This window comes from Squalius cephalus (assembly GCF_949319135.1).
Source record: "Squalius cephalus genome assembly, chromosome: 8".
Lineage (NCBI taxonomy): Eukaryota > Metazoa > Chordata > Actinopteri > Cypriniformes > Leuciscidae > Squalius > Squalius cephalus.
Genome location: NC_137129.1, coordinates 12,888,217 through 12,913,601, shown reverse-complemented (window position 1 = coordinate 12,913,601; position 25,385 = coordinate 12,888,217). Strand labels below are relative to the sequence as shown.

Sequence of the window (25,385 nt, the reverse complement as noted above, 5' to 3'; positions counted from 1 at the left end):
TAAAGATGTCACGGGTGAGACTTTTGTAATATGCTGAAACCTCAAATTTTAATTAGGCATATTTTTTTATTTATATATTTTTATTTTGACATCATATAATGTTGTGCTATTTTTATCTGCCAATACGTTTATTTGGATTGAATGGCAAAGGTTTAGAGTAAATACTACTGCATTTAAATTTAAATCCGACAAAGAAGGAGTCTTTCAGTCGGGCAATATTGCGGACACCAAAGAAGGGGTCTTTCAGTTGAATGTGCGCTTGTTTGGACTGCGTCACATACACGTGAGTTGAGTTCAGCAGGAGCTGAGAAGTACAGTTACTTAGACATTATTAAGACACTCAATCAACACGCAACGCAGGTTTATATCCAGAGTTGTATGCGTCTGCAACATGGGTAGAAGAAATAGAAACAGACAAAAACCTCAGCAGTTCAGAGATGGAAAACCAGAGGCGAAAAGGAGCAGAGATGATGCTGTGAGTTTGCTAACTTCTCTAGCTTCTCACTTTTCTGCTCAGTGCCAATGCTGCACGTTCATTTATACATTTAACATATGCTACATTGTAAATACACACATCATATAGTCACATCAAAATTATTGTAGATATATATATTTATATAACAATGTAATCTCGTGGTTAATGGGATGTGGGTAGTAATAGTATACTTAAAATTGGTGCACTCTCACGGGTTCTCTTTGCAGGGTTGGGGAGCTGGATACTCTGAGATCATCAAGGAAAACAAACTCTTTGAGCATTACTATAAAGAGCTGAAGATTGTCCCAGATGGGGAGTTTGAGGAGTTCATGGAGGCCATGAGGGAGCCACTGCCAGCTACAATACGAATCACAGGATACAAGAGGTGATTGACATTTTCTGCAGGTCCAAACGTTTTACATTACATGACAAACAGTGTTTTGACTGCCACACAATTTGAATTATGATGTTAACCTGTTAACTGTCAGTCTCCTAGTAGCAAGACACTTAGCACGCTTTTTTTATTGCCTCTTTTCCCTATATAACATATTCTAGTAATCATCAAAAATTAGGTGTCGTTCAAAAGTTGAAAGTCACTATTAAATCAAAATGGACAATTATTATTTTTTGTGGAATACTGCAGTGTTTATTATAAAAGATTTATCCGTGCACATCATTGTTTTTTTCCAATTCATATGCACTCATAATCTTTAATCAATATAAGCAACAACATCTCTTTTCTACCCTGATGGTGCCAGGCCAGTACAACCTGTCACTCACTTGAGATCTCAGAAGTAGCAACCCACAATGATCAAATCTATTCCCGATGGACAAAATCAAGTCTTGCCCTACATTTTTTTTTTTTTTCTTGTTCAAGATGCCATTTCACTCAGATATATGTCACAACGAGAAGATAAGACTATCACAGCTTCTGTTTCATGCCAACTCTAAAGACTCAAATTTCATCATGAAACCTTTTTGAAATTGGACATGGAAACTTACTTGAAAGTATTATGTTTCATATTTTACAAAATTTGCTGCTCTATTTTAAAATCTAATATTGACAAAACACATTGTTGGATAGGTCTGAGACTCAAGGTTCCATATTGGCCACTGTTTTTTATAGAAGAGATTTTGTGACAGAAATAATAATTTGTAAAAGGAGGTCAAAAACATTCAGTGGAATGCGGGTGTTAACTTGCTGGCTATTTTTGGTATAGTGCCTAAACAAATTCTTGCAGGAACCAGCATTTTTGTGATTCAAATTTGGAACACAGCTTTGTTAAACATGATATGACTTGGATTATCTAGCAATTTTAGAGTCCCATTTTATTTTGGTATAAAATGTTAAATAGTATCTTCATTAAAAAGAGACCAACCTTAGGTCTGTAATTTGAAAACATTCATGAATTCCAACCATTTAAGTTCAGATCTATGCTCAAAAACAGGGGTGATGGTTAAAAAAAGGTTTAACTTTTATTTACTTCTGAGAAACTTTTTCCTGTTTATTCGCCATTAGCCATCCTGCTTTGTTATCAGCATTGACCATTGACAAGGCCATATTGTTTAACAACTTTCCTGGATAGTTCAGAAGACGACGCAATTATACAATAATGTTTTTCCCTTTCTCAACTCCTTTAATATTCAGTCATGCAAAAGAAATCCTTCATACTCTTAAAGAGAAATACTTCAAAGAGGTACAAGATCTTGAGGTGGATGGGCAGAAGATTGAGGCTCCTCAGCCCCTAAGTTGGTAAGATGGAGAACAATTTGTTTGTGTTTTACTTGTGAGTTGGAAATCTGTAGAACATAGTACTTCAGATCTGATTTTTACTCTCATCATGCTGTTATAGGTATCCTGATGAACTGGCGTGGCACACTAATCTGAGCAGAAAGATCTTACGCAAGTCTCCACTCCTGGAGAAATTCCACCAGTTCTTGGTCAGCGAAACTGAATCGGTAAATGAAAATTTTGGTGCACTTCAAGGCATGTGTCTGCAGATATTCAATAGTATATACTAAGGGTGGGAGAAAAAAAATCGATGCATCACAATTGTAGATCAATTCTAAAAATTTCAGAATCGATTCTGAGCTTCGTTTTTAACCGCAGATGCGTGATGACGCCTGACACATTTCTCCATTCTTGGATAATTTTTTCAAAACTCTTCACCCAGTAAGCACAACAGCAGTCTATGTGGGTTAAACTGCGGATAATTTATCATTGCTTTGGCACAAAATGCATTCAAATTACATGAATACATTTCTCACTTAGACACAAACCCCACCAAAATTATATACCTACAAAACAATTTGTACAAGTTTACATACTGTTTTGAAAACTGTTAAACTTAAGTTAAAAACCTAAAATAATACAAAATTAAGATTGTAGTTTGATATATTTCTACAGTAATACCATATTGAATTGTATACTGAATTTAAAAAATGAAATGCTATCAAAACAATTAGATGTAGCTTTAATTTTTGAATGAGTCCATACATGATTGAATGAATGAGGCATTTATATAGAACTTTACTATGTACTACTGTGCATCCAAAGCACTATACACTCATATCAGGGGGTCTCCCCTCAAACACCACCAGTGTGCAATATCCACTGATGTGACTGCAGCCACAGAACAACGGTGTCAGTGTGCTTTCCACACACCAGCTATAGGTGGAGAGGGAATTGAGCTAATTCAGTGGATGGAGAATATCAGGAGGCCATGATTGATAAAGGGCAGTGGAGGGAATTTGACCAGGACACCGGGGTTACACCCCTACTCATTACGAGAAGTGCCATGGGATTTTTAATGACCACAGAGAGTCATGACCCCGGTTTAATGTCTCATCATTAGCTTCAGTGGACAACCATTCTTGGGCTACAGGGTGATGTGGCTGTGGGGAAAACTTTTGTTCTGTAATGTAAACGTGGACCATGTAACACATACTGCAGAGAGTGTCATTCTTGTTTTGTAAAGAAATTTCACAAAAGAAAACATTGTATAAAGCTACCGGATGTTAGTCATTGTTTTATTAGTGACAGTGTTTGTTAGTTTACAACCTTTGCTAGTGTTATGGAAGAATGGGTTGATTTGAGACATGTATGAATTGTTTTGGTAGTTAGTGTATTTTGAATGTGAGGTTAACTGCTGTGCTGAGCTGAAAGTTGGTTGGGAGATCTGTATGAAGAGTTTTGAAAAAGTGACCCTAGTATTGAGAAATGTGTCCTAGCGGTTATAAAAAATAAAAAAACGAATTAATGCAAATGTAATATAATTTTTTGATCAACCACAAATGGTAGTTTATTTTTTCTTACTGTTATTTACTCCATCAGGGTAATATCAGCAGACAGGAAGCAGTCAGTATGATTCCTCCTCTTCTACTGAAAATCGATTCTCAACATAAGGTACATCTTCAACAACATCATCATGAGCTTCCTTGAATACCAACTGAATGTTTTCTCTATAGCGTGTTTTCTTCACTGGGAAATTTTTTATAATTTGTCTTATCTGTCATCTTTCTGGATTTTATAACCAGATTCTGGACATGTGTGCTGCTCCAGGGTCCAAAACTGCTCAACTAATAGAGATGCTTCACTCTGATATGGATGTGCCTTTCCCTGGTAAACTGTTGCTTATTAGTATGGGTTCATATATAATGAATTCAATACAGATGTAATATGATCATCATATCTTATAGTTGTCCTCCATCTCTTCTGTGTCTCCAGAGGGTTTTGTAATTGCCAATGATGTGGATAATAAGCGCTGTTACCTGCTGGTCCACCAGGCCAAGAGATTAAACAGTCCATGTATTATGGTGGTAAACCATGATGCATCTAGCATTCCACGTCTGCACTTTGATCAGGACGGGAAGAAGGAGGTCCTGTTTTATGACCGGATCCTGTGTGACGTACCCTGCAGGTGAGGAATTTTATGGAGGGTCTCTGCTTAGACCCAGAGATGCTACTTGAGTGGTTTTTTATTGACCCTTATGAAAATGATCTAGTTTTTCAATGAAAATATTAGATGGAAAAACATATGTGAAAATTAGAAATGTTGCCTTGGCCAGTAACTGATATGAAATGTTTATTTTAAATAAGTTAAACTTTAAGTACTAAAGTTAAGTGAAGTACTAAAATGATTAAAACAGAATTAAAAATAAATTCAAGCTAAATGATCAAAATAAAAAAGCTAATAAAAATTACGAGCACATATCAAATATTTAATCTTAAAGGAACCGTATGTAAGATTGTGGCCAAAACTGGTACTGCAATCACTTTCAAATTACTGTAGAGCGGTGTATCCCCTCCCCCTCCCCCCCGACTCGAGGTTGCCAGATAGGCTGCAGGATCCAGCAGGAACGTAGGCTGACACGTTTGTAGCTGCAGCTGTGGTAACTAGAGCAGAGCTGGCAACCCGGATGCTGAAACACAACTGACTCCGTGATTGGTAGATAGGTGGAGGGTGGGGCATCAGGCCAAAACACAACATGACAACATCAACATCAGTTGAGGGCTGCAACTTCACTTTTTAAATGACAATATCCTGGCCGTACTACTGTTGTCAGTGATATAAGTATTCGAAATGAACATGATTTCTTAATGTCTAGTGACATATCAGGGCCATTTTATGATTAATTGAAATGCATTTCTTACATACAGCTCCTTTAAATATAAAAATAAAAGCTAATAATACTAAAATAAAACTGAAAAAAAAACCCCATCCAAACCACCTTAAAAATAATTAATATTTTGGCAAGGTTTGAGCTAATCTGAGCTAAAAATGCCAGACAGAAAAAGTCTGGTTACTTTTAAGTGTATGGAAAAAAACTTTGCGGAAGCTTCAACCTGATAGGCTGGTTTCTATGTAATTATTGGTTGCTTAAATATTGTCGTCAGATGGTCAAACAGCAACATTACACACTAAAGAAAGTTAAAAATGTAAAAAAAGGATAATAGGACCCCTTTAAAACCACAAAAACGGTAGATTTTCTTGCGATTTTTCTAGAGCCATTGTGTTGTCATACCAAAAAAAAAAAAAGAATGCTCTTTTCTTGCACAGATATATGAAGTTTATGATTATGTAAATATAGGCATCACAATGATAGAGGCACACATAAACGCCAGAGCTCTGTGTTTTCGGTTGAGCGGTGAGTCTCTTCCCAGCATGTAACATATACTAGAGTAAGTTTATAATTGGTGGAGTCTATACTTGGCCTGCAGCAGAATCAGGTGCCAAGCATAATATAGTCTACTCAGTACCAGCAGGCCAAACATCTTACACATACACAGTGTGGTCAGCCTGGTTTCTCTCCGGCGATGAAATTATTTGAAGTTGACTTTAAAGGTGTAATTATGGCTTGTGTTTTGGCCCATATAGGACTGTAGTTTCCTTGATTTAAAATGTGCTGCCTTGTTAACCAAACACTGATGTAACTGATTTTAAAAACACCATATGATCTCATATGACCACAGGAACTCTCTTTAGTTATCAATTCCAGTTTAAAATTACTTAAAGGAAATAAATGTGGTGATGACAATCTTTCATCTTTGCTTTATTGTGAAGAACCACTAATTAAGTCTGCTTTGTGCCTGACAGACACATGAAATGATCTGATATGGAGTTACAGTTAAACTGCAAACAATAAAATCAGCACCTTTATCTATACAGTGGAGATGGAACAATGAGGAAAAACATTGACGTGTGGAAAAAATGGACAACCAGTAACAGCCTGCAGCTCCATGGGTAAGACCAGTATAATTCACTTGGGCTATGTTCAGAATATTGGGGTGGGCGATATGACCACAATCTTTTCAAGACCAATAAAGACATTTTTAGATTCTTGGGTATTTGTTGTTATACACAACTGAATTGAAGTCCTGTGACAACAATGCATCATACTTCTGTACTACAGTACAGAGTATACTGTTCTGTCAGCAGTACACTATTACTCATTCTGAACACATCCTAGAGCCTTCATGCTCTGAGATAAACCCAAGTCTTGATGCATGATGATCATTGTGTCTGGAGCTTTAGCTATTTGGCAGCGGCAGTGAATTAGCAGTGATGTGTTTTCTGTACGTGATTACTGAAACAGGATGTTGCATCTAATTTCTTTGTTGCTCTGTCAGCATGGGTCTCTGTGTGTGTGTGTGCGTGCGTGCTGTCTCCATTCTGAGGTTGCAGTGGTTGCAGAAAAGAGCAGTTTGTTATGCTCTGTGTGTGTGTGTGTATTTTCAATTTGTCTCCTTGTCTGTCAGGCTGCAGATAAGGATCGCGGTGCGAGGTGTGGAGCAGTTGGCTGTAGGGGGCAGGATGGTGTACTCCACCTGCTCTCTGAACCCCATCGAAGATGAAGCAGTCATCGCTGCCCTGCTGGAGAAGAGTGAAGGTACGTGAACGAAACATTTCTGCCCCATGAATTTGATTTTATTTGTATATTTTCTTTTAAGTTAACTTAAAATGTGTCCTTATTTAGTTGTTTTTGTCTTTTTCAGTTTTATTAATTTGTATTTTTAAGTTATTTTAGTACTTCATGTTAAACTAAATCATGATGAATGTTGAAATGTTTTTTTTTTCTTCAGTTATTTATTTAATTTGTATAATTGAAAGTGTATTTAGTTATATATTTTGTTCCAAGTAACTGAAATGGTTTTTTTTTTTTATGGTTCACCCTCACACGTGTTATGTGTATCTTCATTGATATAAAATAGAAAACATGTGGGAAATGCAATTTTGGGTAAAGCATTTAATACATGATAGGATGTATTTACCTTGCCATGTCACCTCAACTTTGTTCTGCTTTTTCTCCCCTCTCCCTCCTGTGGTTTCTTCTTCACGCTTCTGTTTATTTCTCAGGTGCTTTAGAGTTAGCAGATGCCTCTGCAGATCTCCCAGGACTCAAATATATGCCTGGAATAACATCTTGGAAAGTAATGAACTGTTATCCTCCACTCTCTGACATTAATTTCTGTTCATGCTGTTCCTGCTTATGAATGTTGAGTCTGCATCGGTTTGTCTTTTGCGTTAGCGTAGTCATTTCTCTTCATTCATTGCAGCAGGGGCATTAGACTGTTGGTAACTGGGGCTCTCACTGGAGCGAGGGCCACAGTACGGCTGTTTTGATAGTCCAAGATATCTTGGTAACATTATATTAAAATAACATGTCTACACCTGTGATAGTCCTCCTAACCAAATCGAATATATACTGTCTAAAACCAGAGAGAATATGACCTGTGTAGGCAATGTAGTGACTTTTCTTAAATGTAGCTACAAAATGAAGCTGGTCCAAAATCAACTTTGTCACACATACTGGCCATAAATATTAATGAAACTGCATTATTGTTTTATTATTTATTTTGATCTTTGTAAAACTGAAAAACTCTTAGACCAATTGTGATTTTAATCCTTATTTTCATTTTGATTGCTTATATGAGAATATTTCATGTGTGACGCTGCATCTTAGAAAATTTCCCTGAGGTAGAAATGCAGGTTAAATATCCATTGATGTTGAAATGTATGCATTGCAAACTTTATACTAAAAGAAGAGAAGGCTCACCAAGGCTGCATTTATTTGATCAAAAATACAGTAAAAACAGTAAAATATATTACAATTTTAAAATAACCATTTCTATTTGAATATAAATTAAAATGCAATTTATTTCTGTGGTGGCAAAGCTTTCAGCATCATTACTCCAGTCTTCAGTGTCACATGATCCATGAGAAATCATTCTAATATGCTGATGTGGTGCTCAAGAAACATTTCTTATTATTATCAATGTTGAAAACAGTTTTTCTGCCAAATATTTTTGTGGAAACCATGGTTCAAAAATACTTTGACGAATATATCGTTCAAAAAAACTGCATTTATTTGCATAAATGCCTTAACTGGCACTTTTAATCAGTTTAATGCATGCTTTGCTTAAAATATAATTGTATTTCCAAATAACTAACCCCAAACTTTTGAACAATAGTGTAATCTTGCTCTGCTCTTATATAGGTAATGACAAAAGAGGGTCAGTGGTTTTCTGACTGGTCAGAGGTGCCAAAGAGTCGACACACCCAGATCAGACCCACCATGTTTCCACCAACAGACCCCGAGAAGCTGGCGAATATGAGACTGGAGAGATGGCAAGTTTCTTTTGATCATATGTATGTGTGTGTGTGTGTGTGTGTATGTATGTGTGTGTATATATATATATATATATATATATATATATATATATATATATATATATATATACAGGGTTCGTACGTTTTGAAAAAACCTGGAAAAGTTATGAAATTTGAAAAATGCAAATTCCAGGCCTGGAAAGGTTTTGGAAAAATAAAAAGACCCAGAAAGTTTTGGAAAAGTCATGGATTTTTTTTTTTTTTTAACACAGCATAATATGTGATTAATACAAAAACTGTTTAATAAAAAAAATATTTCGCGTTGTCTTAACGTCCTTATTTCGGGCGGCATAACGTTCAGTTCACTTCCGATTCACTTGTTGCGATGTTGCTGAGGCGAAGTCGGTGCTGACAGAAATTTAATTGAAATGGCAGGAAAGTGGCACGAGCATGCTAAAGTTTTGCAAGCACCGGTGGGTCGAGAATGTAGCGGAAAGAGCATTGCTGCTCTGGCCGCATGTGAAACGATACGCAGAATATTAGCCTACGTCTGTCTCCTGCACGCGAGAGGAGAGAAGAAAACGAGTAAATGTCAGTTCAATTGTGAGTTCATTCTATATTAGGAGTGTGTGCGATATTGTCTATGAACTATGATGATATTGTAATCATTGTTTTAACTATGTACGAGGCACTGCGAGTGCGAGCTGACATCGCGTTTGTCTCTCATGCTTGCTTTCACTGCGTGATGTGTCAGTGCAGTTATAGATGCCCCCAAATGAGTTTTTGTCTTATATTTATATCATATTATGTTGTTATATTAGAATATCACATGAGCAAGAGTGCCGTTTTCCTTTGCACAATTGCAAATGTGCTATTTATTTTATACAACAGTTAAATTAACAATAAAGTTAACATTGCGAGTTACTTTTTGGACACAATATTGTCAATTTTCACTTTATATCGCCGACGAGAATTTCATAAGTCGTAGTCCAACAGACATCGATTATTTATTTATTTATTTAATGAAATCCGCGTTTTGAACGAATCATTTTAACGATTCAATGAACAATCACTTGTTTTTCTGAATGAATCAGCCGTTTGAACGAATCGGTTGAATAAATGACTCCAATAACTCGCTTATTAAGACTTGCCGCCACCTACTGGTGGTTTTAGTTTCATGTTTAAAGTATCCTTTAATTAAAAAGTTAAAATTATAAATCATTTAAATATTGAATAGCTTTATTTATGCAATTGTAAATGAAGTATAAATATAGTAGGCTAATGCCAGTTTTGATGCCGCTTCTGTCTCACCTCTGCACTGCAAGGATGGATTTTAATTTAATGATTTAATTTGACATTAGTACTGTGTTATTCTAATATAATTTAATTTGAATGTTAGAATTTGACATAAAAGGTGATGCATACCTCTAAATACGTTTAGAAAAAATGTCCATATATAGGTGAAAATACCCCTGGAAATCAGTTTTCGGTGGCAAATTTTGCCCCTTAATAAAAATGTTAATTTCGGTCACTGCTGTGAACTGATCACTGCATAGAATATAAAAAATATGAATATCTTCGTGAGTCTGCTGTCAACAACAGGCCTAAACCGGCCAGGATACCAGTACAAAAACACAATCAGTAAAATATCATCTAATTATTATCAACAAAATTTTGAAAATATCGAGACATATTTTTGTCAATATTGCGCACCCCTAATGTACGGTATTAATTTTGAGGGTAAATTTTAACACAAATTTTTATTCTTATAATGTCGACTGACATTTTCAGGAATACATAGTCATGGAAATGTGCCGAAAAGTCATGGAAAAGTCATGGAAAAGTCATGGAAAAGTCATGGAAAAGTATTGGTTAAAATGTGTATGAACCCTGTATATATATATATATATATATATATATATATATATATATATATATATATATATATATATATATATATATAATATTATACACATACATACATACATACATGCATACAGACCCTTTCCAAAAAATTTGAATATCATGGAAAAGTTTATTTATTTCCATAATTCCATTCAAAACGTTAAACTTCCATAGATTATAGATTCAGGGCCCACAACTTAAACGATTTCAAGTATTTAGTTGTTTATTTGTACATAATTTGGGCTTCCAGCTCATAAAACCCACCAAAACAGGATTTCCAAAAATTTTAATATTAAATGAAATCACACAGTAATTACACAGTGATACCATGGTCATTGAACCAGGTTTTGGTTATTTTGGCAGTGTGGGCAGGTGCAAATCCTGCTGGAAAATGAAGGAAGCATGAAGTGCTCTGAAAATGTCCTGGTAGACGGCTGCGTTGAGTGGACAGCACAGTGGACCAACACCAGCCGATGACATGGCTCCCCAAACCAACACAGACTGTGGAAACTTCACACTGGACTTCAACTTCACACTGACCTTGGTTTCCAAATGAGATGCAAAATTTGCTCTCATCAGAAAAGAGGACTTTGGTCCACTGTGCTTTATTAAATCCAGAGTCAACGCAGCCGTCTACCAGGACATTTTCAGAGCACTTCATGCTTCCTTCATTTTCCAGCAGGATTTGCACCGGCCCACACTGCCAAAATAACCAAAACCTGGTTCAACGACCATGGTATCACTGTGTAATTACTGTGTGATTTCATGTAATATTCAAATTTTTTGAAATCCTGTTTTCGTGGGTTTTATGAGCTGGAAGCCCAAATTATGTACAAATAAACAACTAAATACTTGAAATCGTTTAAGTTGTGGGCCCTGAATCTATAATCTATGGAAGTTTAACGTTTTGAATGGAATTATGGAAATAAATCAACTTTTCCATGATATTCAAATTTTTTGGAAAGGATCTGTATATATTTGTATGTTCCTATGATACAAAATGCTTTTCACAAGCCTCTAGGGCTCCTGTGTGTTTTACCAAAACCCTCCACCAGATGGTAGTATACCACCACAGTACTAGTGGAGCAATACGAATGTTGAGTAAACCCTTACAGGGGTGTGTGAACCCAATTTACTCTGATTTTAAGTTGTAACAGTGTTATGGTGCTTTGATTTGTGTTTTCAGTATGAGAATACTGCCCCATCACCAGAACACTGGTGGGTTTTTTGTGGCTGTGTTAGTTAAGAAGGAGCCCATGCCGTGGAACCGCCGTTACCCAAAGGTATTAGAAAATGCAGACTTTATACATCATATTATATTAAAATGCAAACAAGCATTGAAGTTGTATGGGAGTACATTTATGGTATCTTTTTTTATTTTTGACTGCCGTTTTACTAGCAAGCCCATTTTCTTGGATGAATCCACCTTATTTTTCATTGCATTTGAAATGGGAAGCTAGCGTATGCTCATCGATGCCTTTGTCTCTGTCCTTTCTTTGTCTGTGTCTCTGCAGCTTCGTAATAAGGATGTGAACGCCTCCAGTGATGTGGCTCCCGCAGAAGAGCTACAGATGGGGGCGTCTCCAGCTGAGGTCTCTCCATCAGACGCCTTGTCTACTGACACCCCTGTTGAAGCAGTGGAGGGAGAGACTCCTGCAGAGGGAAACCCGTCTGTCCCAGATACCCCTGACCTTTCAGAGGTCAAGAAAGACAATGTCTGTGGGTGAGTGTCCTTAGCCAGGTGTATATGTGGGCGTACGCCGGCACCTTGTTCAGTCACCCTATTGTTCTCTCTGCTGTTCATTAATTTTGTTCTTTCTGTGCTGTGCATTTCACTTGGATATACGTCACAATAGAGAAGGAAAAAAAAACCCCCACAACTTCCGTTTCATCCGACTTTTAGATGGCTCCTTAATGTGAGAATAAAAGTAGTATTTAAGAAAAACATGATGCCATATTATTTTGAGTTGCAACTGGCACAATTTCATGTGAATAATACTTGTGTGATTTTGTCTTAATTTAAATGCCTACATCTTTGCATAATCTGTTTCACATACTAAGTAGGCCACATTCAGGCCTTACTTGTAGTGTTGATGTCAGTGCCCCCTGGTGGACGGTGTTACATTCTTCTGCACTTACTGTGCTTTCTATTGACATGAAGTGCTCTGTCTGTTCCAGCCCCCCTCCTCCAAAGAAGATGAAACTCTTTGGCTTCAAAGAGGATCCTTTTGTGTTTCTGACAGAGGATGACCCCATCTTTCCTCCCATCCAGTGAGTGCCTCTCCTCTCCATGGACAAAACCTCGCTGCTCAACACACACACTGCTTTTACAAATTTTATCTTGCTTCTGTTTTTTTATGTTTTATTTGTCTGATGCCACTGTGTTCCCGATGCCTGAATATATTCACACTGAGTAGGCTGGAGCTTTATGTGTGTAAAAATGTGAGTGGTTATCTGTTATGGCGCTATTCATCCTATGTGACCAATCACATGAATGGATGATGTGATCATTATCATTCAGGCATTGTGACTCCATCTTTTGTTTGTGATGAATTTTATTTATTTTCTCACACAGATGCACAGTGCCACAGCGCTGGCACCCCGCCATTTTGACTTGTGGGAGACAACGCCTCTGCTCCATATGTCGCAGAATGTTCAGTGCTGTGCGCATATGTGCATTTTTTTTCCCCCTCTGTTTAGCCATCATTTATTTTATCCTGTGATATTTCTTTGTCTGTTCCAGAGCTTTCTACGACCTGTCTCCAGATTTCCCAAAGCTTAACGTGTTGACTCGAACCCACGAAGGGAAGAAGAGGCACCTGTACATGGTGTCTAAAGAGCTCCGCAATGTTCTGCTCAACAACAGTGAGAGAATGAAGGCAAGATCTCTCTCTCTCTCTCTCTCTCTCTCTCTCTCTCTCTCTCTCTGTCTGAAGGTCCTTCATCAGTGCTAGTAGTGATTGAGGATGGCGTATAGGCAGATGGGGACAGCAGCCTCGCTATGATCTCATCTCTATCTGTGCTCTAGTTCCTTCACATTCATCAAGTATGAAACAACCATCTGCTGCTAATGTAAACAGACATCACTGGAGATACGTTAGAACAAAGAACCGCACTGTAAACACTTATACACCTCATCCTTTGATGCATTATTTGTGCTCAGAGGAATTAACATAATATGGTTAATTAATACCATTAATATGGTATTTGGGTAGTTTATCTATCTATCTATCTATCTATCTATCTATCCATCTATCTGCTTATTTTATCATAATTATATTTGTTTTTATAAATATATGAAGGGTGAAGAAGCACCAAAATGTTAATACTGTAGTACCAACTTGTCTGTAAAACACATTCTTTAATGTTATGAGATGATGTCTTTTTATCAGGACAAACTTTTAAAGACTTATTTATGGATCCATTTTTTTGTACTCATTTTGTATTATTATTATTATTATTTTTGTTGTCCAAGTTTGTTTTCATTATGTTGTACTTATGATATTATGTTGTTAAATGTTTAATATGTATCTGCCATGTAATAGCCGATGATGCTGATATCACAATACTCAAATACTACTTTTATTAATATATACATTTTATTTATAAATAACAAATACAAATGTTTATTATTATTATTATTATTATTATGGATTATTATTTTATCCATAAAATATTGTTACTATTACTTGTAATGTACTCTTTTAATGTATATAATAATAAAGTAATAAGAAATATTATAATTTCACATTTTCTGTCTTTCTGCAGGTTATAAACACAGGAGTTAAGGTCTGGTCCAGAAATACTGATGGAGAAGAGTTTGGTTGTGCTTTCAGACTGGCGCAGGAGGTGGGTGTGTTTAAAACAGTTTGATTTAAATAATGGTTTATGTAGTAGTTGTGTTTGATTAACGTACGTGCATTGCATACAACCAAAGTATTGTAAAAAGTATTTCTGGAAGGTAAAATGGTTGAATTTCACATGCAATTTTAACCAAAAAGGCTTTAAGTCACACAGAAATAATCTGTCTATAATTAAAACAACGCTCAGATGTTATTTTGCTCAAAAACTAGGTTCAGTGGTCTAAAGGGAAACGAGTTAATCTCAACATGCCGTTAATAACCTCAGCTTGCCTTTCTGTCTGCTCTAGAGGGAACGTCCATTTCCATTTTCCACAACAAAGTATTGATTTTTAACTAAAGGAAGATCTGTTATGTGAATTTGTGTATGTGTATTTATTCCATCTTCCCATAGATGAAGAAATAGATTAAAATGTGTCTGCTACTTTCCTGGGCTGAATTAATGGGGAAGAGAAATGGAAATGCATTTTGAACTAGACTTAATCATCCTGAGGTCACATGCTTTTCTCAGAGCTGGAAAGTGTGTGTGTGTGTGTGTGTGTGTGAGAAAAAGAAAAGAAACTTCAATCCTTGACTCTATACTGATGTCTTTCTCCAGGGTATTTACACACTGTGCCCCTACATCAGAGCCCGAATCATTAACATCACTGTGGAGGACGTGAAGGTTCTTCTCACGCAGGAGAACCCCTTCCTCAGAAAGCTTGGAGATGATGCTCACAGTCACGCCAAGAAACTTGGTCAGTGCTATTTATGAATTCTTGGCCATGTTAAAATTTACAGGTTTGCCGTTTTGAATGCTGAGAAGATGAGTGAACTCTAAAGATGTCATTATGCTATCATAACAGACACACACACTTATTACAGGGTTCCCACAGGTCCTTGGAATCCTTGAAAGTTTGTGAATCTGGAAAAAAACAAAAACTTCAAGGCCCTGGAATGTTTTTGAAAATAAACATGCATAGATACAGGTCCTTGAAAGTGCTTGAATTTTTGTGCAAGAAGTTTTCTGGAAAAAATTACATATTATTCCCTCCGGTCCACTAATGTGTTATTTCGACAACACTTCGTGGCCTATGCATACTAGCTTGCTTGATTTGCATTACTTATGCGCATTTACACCACGTTACCTTAAGTGTTTACCACGTGAGGTAATTTGTGTAGTACGTTGCTGTGACATTCAAGCGCACGAAACTACTACGATGGTACCTCAACGTTTCACAGATACACTGTGAAACATTGCAAAAATAGGCTGGTTACATGAGCCTAAGATCTTTTCAATAAAATCCATGCAAAAGTTAATATCAGATCAATACAGCATAGGATGTACGGAATATTCTTCAGTTTTATGCAAAACAGAAATACGACAAATAGAATATCAGATCTCTGTCATTTGGTAGTTGTGTTTGACATGAAAACTGTAACATTGTATCTTACAAAGTAACATGATGTAACCTTGCTCTCACTTGAAATGTGTCCCCACATTGAGTCCTTGAATTTGAAGGTATTGGACCTGGAAAGTCCTTGAAAGATCCTTGAATTTGAAGTTAACCAAGGCCTGGGAACCCTGTAATTAGAAATGTAAGATGTTAATTATTGATGCATTTCTACATTTAATGTATGCATTTAAAAAATGACATGCACATTATAGGTTGGTGGATGGATGTATAGAAAGAAGCTCTAAAAAGAAAATCTGTAAAACAATAAGAGTGTGGTATTATATACAGTATCTCAAAAAAGTGAGTACACCCCTCACATTTCAGCATTTTAGTATACCTTCTCAAGGGTCAATACTATAGAAATGAAACTTGGATATATTTTAGAGTAGTCAATGTGCTGCTTGTATAGCAGTATATATTTACTGTCCTCTGAAAATAACTCAACATACAGCCATTATTGTTAAAATATCTGGCAACAAAAGTGAGTAATGCCTGGTCGGGCCGATATTTCCCACCACTATCCTTTGGCTCTGTGTCTCCTCCACTCGCACGAATCACACCGGGCCTGCTGTGCTTTATTGTGTAGCTTAAGTGCAACATGGAGCTTGAAGATGTAAAGAAAAAAATAAAAACAGGAGAATTAACTTTGAGCAAGTTTGGAGGAAAGTCAGAGGTATGGAACCATTTTAAACAAGTCGTGGGCAGTGACAACATATGTGTTGGCTTTGTCGAGTGTTCGCATTTTTTTAAAAACGTTTCTTCATTCGGATTAATTTGCGATCCATTCCATTCTGAATAAACAAACAACGCAGTTTACATGCTTCGTCCTTGTTGCATTATTCACCAAGATAATTCTAAACAGATTTCTGTAGTTCAAACAACTCGGAATTTTAGTTGAGAACGTCAGTTATAACGGCCCACGTATTAAAAAAAGGTCTGGTTTAAATCGGGCTCGGGCTCATAATTACAGTTATTGTGTTGGGCCGGGCTCGGACACAACTTACACAGGCTTTGGTAGGGTCGGGCTTGATTTTTATTTATTTATTTATTTTATTTTTTTGGCCCTATCTAAGCTATAACAGGTTGTTGCTAGGATCCTCTTCCACTCCTCAATGACATCATGGAGCTGCTGGATGTTAGACACATGGCGCCTCTCCACCTTCCACTTGAGGATTCCCCACTGGTGCTCAATAGGGTTCCAGTCTGGAGACATACTTGGCCACTCCATCACCTTCAGCTTCCTCAGCAAGGCAGTTGTCATATTGGCGGTGTGTTTGGGGTCTTTATGCCGTTTGGCCCAGTTTCTGAAGGGAGGGCATCATGTTCTGCTTCAGAATGGCGCAGTACATGTTGGAATCCATGTTTCCCTCAATGAAGCGCAGCTCCCCAGTACCAGCAGCACTCATGCTGCCCCAGACCATAGCCGCTTTCCGACCGGAGGAACCTTTTCACAGTTCCTAGAACTATTGGCTAAAGTACCCGGATGTCGACATGTTTGCACCGCAGGAACTAGGAACGATTTTAGTTCTAGGAACTCCATTTGGAGGAACTAATTTAGGTCCTACTTCAGAGTAGGGTCTAAAACAGCACTATAGGAACTACCCGTGACGTTAGTGTACGCTGATTGACCGAACGCACGCGGAACACCAGCACCCGCCATTTTTAAAACAGCTAGAATGTAAACACACAGATCATTGCCTATATATTTACTCCATAAACTAACTATACAAACATGGAAAACAGTGATAGATGGGTCTCTAAACCTTTATGCTGAAGAGAAAATCCAACGCAACTTTGAGGGGACCAAGCCAAACATGATTGTTTATCTGCCCAGCTAGCAACACTGGACATCAACCACATGGCATAGGCTAATAACCTTTTTTTCATATACTGTCTACTTTCTATAGCAGTTCTATCTAATAATAACATTAAACTGTACTGTTAGACAGATCGCTAACTAATAAACACAGAGAATGCGAGCATTGTTTGCTCTGGCGTTCTCAGCGCCGCCAAAATAAAGGTCCGTCGCGCCGTCAAAATAAAAGTCACCGTGCTTGCGTCACTCCCTTACCCCTCCTACCAGTTCCTATGGCCACTTGGCCAGTGCGAACGCAAACAGCAAAACCGAGTTTGGGGGAGAGTAGTTCTTAGAACTGTTTAGAAGTGGACAGTTCCTGTAACTACTTGGTCGGAAAGCGGCTCATGATGCTACCACCACCATGCTTGACTGTAGGCAAGACACAATGTTCTTGGTACTCCTTACCAGGGTGTCGCCACTAGAGCCCGACCGATATGGATTTTTGGGCGCCGATACCGATAAAAAAAAAGCCAGACACCGATATATCGGCCGATATTATTTATGTGTATATTATAATACAGTAGCAATATTATTTATGTGTATTATAGTACAGTAAGTTTGGACACACTTTACAATTGGTGTGTACAAACTTTTGATGGCTACTAGAGCCCGACCGATAAAGGATTTTGAAGGCCGATACCGGTACAAATATTTGTTGGTTTTAAAATCCGATATTCCGATATATCGGACGATATTTTTTATTTTTTTTCAGAAACGCACAACAAAACATTAACAAATTTCCCTAACATTAGTTATTTGTAGTTATTTATGAGTTTTAACTAAAATAATATGATAATGCATTTTAAAAAGAAACTTGTTTCTTTTATTGTCACAACAGAACAGAGGAACATCAAAATATATTAAAGTTCTGATAAATAAAATGTATACAAATACAAACTTAAGATTTTTTTTTAAGACTAAACGTTTAGTCCTTTGAACAAAAACAACAATTTCACATTCAAATTGACAACAAATTCAAATTGTCATAATTTACTCTCTCAAGTTGTTTTTTTCTTCTGTTGAAAATAAGTTATTTGGATGAATGTGGGTAACCAAACAGTTGATGTACCCCAGTGACTTCCATAGTATATTTTTCTCCTTTGGAAGTCAATGGGGACCAGCTACTGTTTGGTTACCCACATTCTTCAAACTATTAATATTAGAAAAATATTAGAAGGAAATTAATACAGTTGGAACAACATTAGAGTGCCTGTAAATAATGAGATCATTTTTATTATTGGGTGAACTATCCCTTTAAGGACAAGCGGCAATGTGTTTACAATTGCTACTGTCTCTTTAAAAGAACGCGCTGAGAAACGCACACGTTAGAACAGCGCATCAGCATTTAAAATTAAATGTTTAACCGACAAAGCATTAAAGCACATGCACATTATGAACTTTTGTGAACTGCAGTGTTAACATTTTATGTGAATATAGCCTACGTCGCGTTGTTCCGCTTCACTCTCGGCTTATTTAACCGCAGCAAAACTGGACATGAGTCACGAATTTTGTCATCCTTATTTGAGTTAAGAGAACTGATAGGGATGTTCTTTTAATTGTTATTCAAGCAATGTATGTCTCGTGAGTCGTTACCAACTCACCATGAACACACTTCACCGATGATCTCACTCGCGGTTCTCTCTGCCCGACTCTGGCTGGATCAGCAGGTTGCAGAATGTGTGGCGCGTTATACACGAGTGTTGCCAACAGGGACGGTGTAGAGTGCCCTCTGGTGGACAAACTATACAACGCCAACACTCATAACATGGTTGAAGGGTGTTTCGTCCGTTTTTATTTTATTTTTGAAATATTCATTTATCGGCCGTTATAAATGCCGATACCGATAGTTTTGAAAATGCCTAATATCGGCCGATAATATCGGCCTGCCGATATATCGGTCGGGCTCTAGTCGCCACACATGCTGGACACCATCTGAGCCAAACAAGTTTATCTTAGTCTCATCAGGCCACAGGACATGGTTCCAGTAATTCATGCTCTTGGACAGGTTGCTTTCAGCAAACTGTTTGTGGGCTTTCTTCTGGGATTATGGCCATGCAAACAGACTTTTTGCAGTGTACGGTGTATGGTCTGAGCACTGACAAGCTGACCTTCCGCTTCTGCAACCTCTAAAGCAATGCTGGCAGCACTCATGCGTCTGATTTTTGAAGCCAGCTTCTATACCTGACGCACAGCACGAGGACTCAACTTCTTTGATTGACCCTTTCGAGGCCTGTTCCAAGTGGAACCCGTCTTGGAAAACCTCTGTATGACCCTGGCCTGTACTGTAACTCAGTTTCAGGGTGTTACCAATCTTCTTATAGCCTAGGCCATCTTTGTGGAGAGCAATAATTCTAATTCTCAAATCCTTGCCATGAGGTGCCATGTTGAACATCCAGTGGTCAGTATAAGAGAATTGTAGTCGAAGCACAAATTGTAACTGCTCTAATACAAGATACACAAATTTGTATGGTCCTGCCAGGCAGACTTTGCATGGTTAAACGACGTACAGCTATTATCACTTAGGGTGTACTCACTTTTGTTGCCAGCTATTTTAACAATAATGGCTGTATGTTGAGTTATTTTCAGAGGACAGTAAATATATACTGCAATACAAGCAGCACATTGACTACTCTAAAATATATCCAAGTTTCATTTCTATTGTATTGTCCCTTGAGAAGATAAACTAAAATGTTTGCTGCAATGTGAGGGGTGTACTCACTTTTGTGAGATACTGTATGTGTGTGTATATTACTTTTTAATATATATATTTTTTAAGTAAATTAATATGTAAATAAATAATAGTAGTTGTTATTGCCAATGTGTCCAGTACCATTTGCTTTGAATCCCTTCCATAAAGTTCAGCATCATCTTATAGACAACAAAGTTGTGATGTTTATGTTGTTCTCTCTTTCTCCAGAAATGGGCAGCATTGTTTTACGATACTTACCAGATCCAAAGTAAGTGCTCGTGTTTATAATCCATAATACCATACTGTTGTTTTTTTGTTTTGTTTTTGGAACAAGAGTAAAGAACCTTTTAGACTTGAGTTCTGATCTAGCCTGTAGTCTATGCCTCATTCTTCCATATGACAGACCATTGCTCTGTGAACTGCCTTCTAAGGCAACATCCTAACCAAAATACCTATCCTAATCAAGTAACCTATAAGTGACTGGTTTGGAATACAAAGGCCGCAGCTCTAAATGAAGCACACAACAGACACGACTCTAATTGATTCCAATAGAGTTTGATGTTACCGTGTTGCTAAGCTAACATCACAAAAAATTAATAGCATGGCACACAGATTTTCCTAAATGTATTGTGATGGAGCTCAGTGAAAAAAGTTTCTGAATGAAAAGGGATTAATATGCGATGGCTATCCACCTTCTTTTTAATGCAAGAGTGAGCGCAGCCATTTGTAAATTGAATGTGTTTGGGTTCCAGTGTCATCTCCAGTTATTTTTAGCTGTGCAAAACAGTTTCTTACCATATTTTATTGTCGTAAGTATAAACACACTGGTTTATAGCGCAGATAGTTTTACAGTTTACTGCATTTATATTTCTAGTTACTTACCTATAGCAGATAATGAATCGGAAGTTTTACATATTGACAGAAAATAGCTTACTTCCTCGTTGCAAAAAAAGGTTCAAAATTAGATTTTAGGGATCAGCTTTGTTTCCTATGTTTTCTTTATTTCTGGAGCGGCCTCTTCATCAGTTGAAGTCTTAAAATGCGTTCTAGGTAGATGGCTCGCTAGGTGGGCAGGAACTTTCACAGTGTTGTACGTACACAGAGGGCTCTGCGATGGCATTCCTGCCATTCATCAGCCAGTCAGGAGACAAATGAATGGAGATTGAGCGCTTTGTAGCCATCACGCCCCTTGTCTGATAATTAAAGGGCTTGAACTGATGCACCCGGCTTCCTCTTCACAGATAAATAGCTCTTGATTGTCTCTCTCAGCAGAAAGCTCATTGTTTGGCCAACCAGACAGTCATGTTTCAAATTGATGGCCCTTACTGTGTGGAAAACTAGTCAATCCAGCGGGAAAGTGTGTCCTCCTATCTCTCTCTCTCCCCCTCGATTTCTGTTACACACACAAACACACCCAAAATTTTAATCGGTAAATCTAATCTGCAACAAACCCCAAATCATTGTTAACTCGCAGCACATGAGACATGCTCTGTACTCGCAGCAGCTACTACTAATTTCTTGTTTAAAATGTACCTGACCGATTGTGGTTTTTATTTTGTTTGTGGAAATTATTCTAAAAACCACATTCATTAACTTAGATATGTTTATATATTTGTTTAACTATTAATTTGATATTTAAATTTATTCATTATTTGTACTTTTTGTATTTATTAAAATTATGTTTTAGGTATTTGTTTTATTTTTATATAATTTATTTTATTTACTTGGATGTTTATTTGAAAAATTTAGTTTATTTATTTTTTATTCACTTATTTATTTGATATTTATGTATTTAATGTATTTTAGACTGTATACTATTGATTTATTAAATTGAAGAAATGTACAACATGCTGTGTTGTATGTTGGACCGAAGTGTCATTTATAAATGTTAATTACATTAAAATTATTTCAAGGGGGCAAATATTTAAGAAAAAAATCACTGGCAGTGGCACTTTGTCTCCATGCAAAAGGTATTATAGATTACAATAAGCCAAGCCATAATGCAACTACAGAATCAACTTGTACTGATGCACTTAGTCCGTGATTAGTTGTTAAACACCAAAATGTCAACAAAATGACAGAAAACAACTGTATACTGTATGGTTCATAAATGTTTGCTGCAGAGCATCATTGTTTGAATTCCTTTTGCACAATACAACATGTCAAAATTAGCCCCTCACCATCAAGGCAATCTGAAAATGCCAGTTTATTTTTGCATTAATACAAGCCCCCATAAAGCACTTATTTTCTCATTGATGTGTGCACACTTGTTCTTCAGTTTCATCACAGTGAGTGACTTAAGTGCGGAGAGCAGCTCTGATGTCACTGTGTTTAGCGGCGCGTGGCGCTCTGGTGTCATCCTCCTTTGTTGGCAGCGTGCTGCTGGCTCCCCATATGAAAACATGACTGCCTGTTCCAGCACAGCGCGCCTGATCATCTTTCACTCTCTTTTTCCATCCATCTGATCACAGACGCTCTTAAAAGTGCCCCAACCGCCGCCGTCACACTCCACACCGTTTCCTGGCGCTGTCTGCGCTGCAGCTGATCAATAATTTGCTTGTTTTCCTTTCCCCTTTTTCTGTCTTGCCTTCTCTCATCCTCCCCTTTGTCACTCATTCTTTGGCTCTTTTCCCACTTGTATCAACTTAAACTTTTAATTTCTTCTCATCTATCCAGGGATCAGGACGCTCCTCAGTGTCCTATAGATTTGTGCGGCTGGAGGGGGAAAACTTCCATCAGGGCTTTCGTCCCACGTAATGAGCGTCTTCATTACCTCCGCATGGTGGGAGTGGAAGTCTTCCGTGACAAACAAGGGAAGAGGACCGACGGTTCAACAGAAACCCAGGAAGGAAGCACAGAAGATGCTGAGGGCCTGAGCCAAGAGTCTGATCTTGTAAAACAGGAAGGTGCGGAAATGGAGCAAAACGGTTCAGAGTCCAACACTAATAGCACAGAACCTGTTGGTAGCACTTGTGATGGGCCTATAAGTTAGATATCTAAGTGGTTAATATGAGTCTGGAGAAAAATGGACTGGACCTTCACTGTTTTTCCTGTACAGGAGTACCTTGTTGGCTAACCTCTGAAGAACTGATTTGGAAACAATTATTTTATCAGAGCTTTTTTTTAATATTGATTAAAGAATTTGCTGTCGCATATGTTTTTATTATCATTTTTGTTTAAGGGACAAATTTAAGTCACTTTTCAGTCAACTTTGTTAAACTGTCATTTTGCATTTATAGTGTTTAATGGTTGCACACCAGCTCAGTCCTACAGTGCATTTTGATTTCTCTGACACTTGTACATGATTTACACTGTACATTATGCCAATTTATTCATTGTTATAATACTTGAAATAAACGGCATTTGTCAATATCTTAGTATAGTTTGGCACTTTTTTTAAAGTGGTGTGCACATGCCATTCATCCACATTCATAACAGTAGATGAAAGTACCTGAATTACCTACTTTTCCCAAGATTCTGAAGGGCACATCCAATGGACACTTTGACAAGAGGAGAAGAGCAACACATCCTGTTAGATCACATGACAATGGTATCATGATGAATGTAGTACATCCTGGATTACATTCATATAGAATGTAACTGTTAAAAAGTACAAAGTTCGTTCCTCATCAAATGTAGTACCTACTGATTTTGGATGTAGATTTGGAGGGCCACAGTCCTGCAGAGTTCAGCTCCAACCCGAACTAATCTCCTTGAAGCAGCTAATCGAAGCCTTCAGAATTACCTCCCCTTGAGAGCTGTTGAATCTCTGCACACTAAAGTTATGGGTTCCTTAGACCAGCAAGTTTTTGGGGCTTGTTTGGAACCAGGATTTGTGCACTTGTAGTTTACACAACCCTGCAGAGTGTAGCTTCAACCCTGGTCCAGCTAATCCAGTCCTTCAGGCTTATTTGAAAACTAGGGGTATTTGTGTTGGCGCAGGAATGGAACCAAACTCTGCAGGGCTGTAGTATGTTGTAAGTTGTCTGGTTGCTAACATTAATCTCATGTCTTTAAGATACAGGATTTGAGGTGTATTTCATGTTCACAGTACAAAAGGTTCAAGTAACACAGTAATAGCAGGGGTGTCCAAACCTGCTTCTGGAAGACCAATGTCCTGCAGAGTTTAGCTTCAAACTGCTTCAACATTCTTGTCTGGAAGTTTCTAGTTATCCTGAAGACCTTGATTAGCTGGTTCAGGTGTGTTAATTAGAATTAGATTTAAACTGCTGGATGGTGGCCCTGCAGGAGCAGGAGTGGACACACCAGGGTTATGGATTCGAACAAACCCACAACCCTACATGTGAGCAGAAGTGCCATCAACCTATTTTTAAGCACATTTTGGGATATCGCCTAAAAAACACTGGTTAGAAATGCCAAGATGCGCATAAATTCGAGAAATGTGCATTAAAAAATGTATGCGCTCAATTCAGTCGGATAGTTTATCGGATAAAAAAAATAAAAATGCATTTAATGAATAACTTCCTCTACTGCATAACTGGATTAGCCAGAGGACAGATATCGTTGCACAGCATCTGAAATGCTGATTTCTGTGGTTCGGTATAAATGCCTCCCTGAACTGCGTACATGACTGCGTTCCCAAACAACAGCCATTCGCCTCTGAAAGCAAGATCACGTTTTTTTCGTTTCGTCTGGATGGAAATGGTGCTTTATTCGCAAATGTTTTATGTGGTATTCCAATACAGCACAGGTTTTGTGCAAGTTAAATTTGCATCTTTGGGTAGAAACATAGCTAGTGATGATTTCCTTAAAGGGACAATGTGTAGTTTTTTAGGTATTTTATTATCTAAAATCAATATTTTTATTCTTAAATATGTCCTCAATGGTGTACAAATACCTCTGCCAATGATCTGACTTATCCTCGTAAACGAAGAATTTATTATATTTACAGGTGCTGGTCATAAAATTAGAATATCATCAAAAAGTTGATTTATTTCAAGAATTCAACTTAACAGGTAAAACTAATATATTATATAGACTCATTACATGCAAAGTGAGATATTTCAAGCCTTTATTTGTTATAATTTTGA

The 25,385-nt window shown here is 37.4% G+C and overlaps 1 protein-coding gene across 1 annotated transcript; it reads left to right on the top strand.

The window, feature by feature from the left end:
• The first annotated feature begins 255 nt into the window (after positions 1-255).
• Positions 256-23,713, top strand: nsun2 (NOP2/Sun RNA methyltransferase 2). The gene is made up of 19 exons (XM_079878210.1): positions 256-475; positions 703-860; positions 2,124-2,228; positions 2,329-2,434; positions 3,810-3,881; positions 4,013-4,097; positions 4,203-4,395; positions 6,145-6,219; positions 6,735-6,865; positions 7,333-7,406; positions 8,474-8,604; positions 11,678-11,774; positions 12,006-12,214; positions 12,670-12,762; positions 13,235-13,370; positions 14,260-14,340; positions 14,950-15,088; positions 20,563-20,602; positions 23,011-23,713. The coding sequence occupies exons 1-19, from the start codon at positions 392-394 to the stop codon at positions 23,324-23,326; spliced, it is 2,325 nt and encodes a 774-aa protein (XP_079734336.1). The 5' UTR covers positions 256-391; the 3' UTR covers positions 23,327-23,713.
• Positions 23,714-25,385: the final 1,672 nt, after the last annotated feature.

Excerpts from the sequence above, each read along its gene's own strand:
- nsun2 (XM_079878210.1), top strand. The coding sequence starts at position 392 with ATGGGTAGAAGAAATAGAAACAGACAAAAACCTCAGCAGTTCAGAGAT. Across the intron at positions 2,229-2,328 it reads GCTCCTCAGCCCCTAAGTTG|GTATCCTGATGAACTGGCGT; the intron begins GTAAGATGGAGA and ends ATGCTGTTATAG. Across the intron at positions 8,605-11,677 it reads AATATGAGACTGGAGAGATG|TATGAGAATACTGCCCCATC; the intron begins GCAAGTTTCTTT and ends TTGTGTTTTCAG.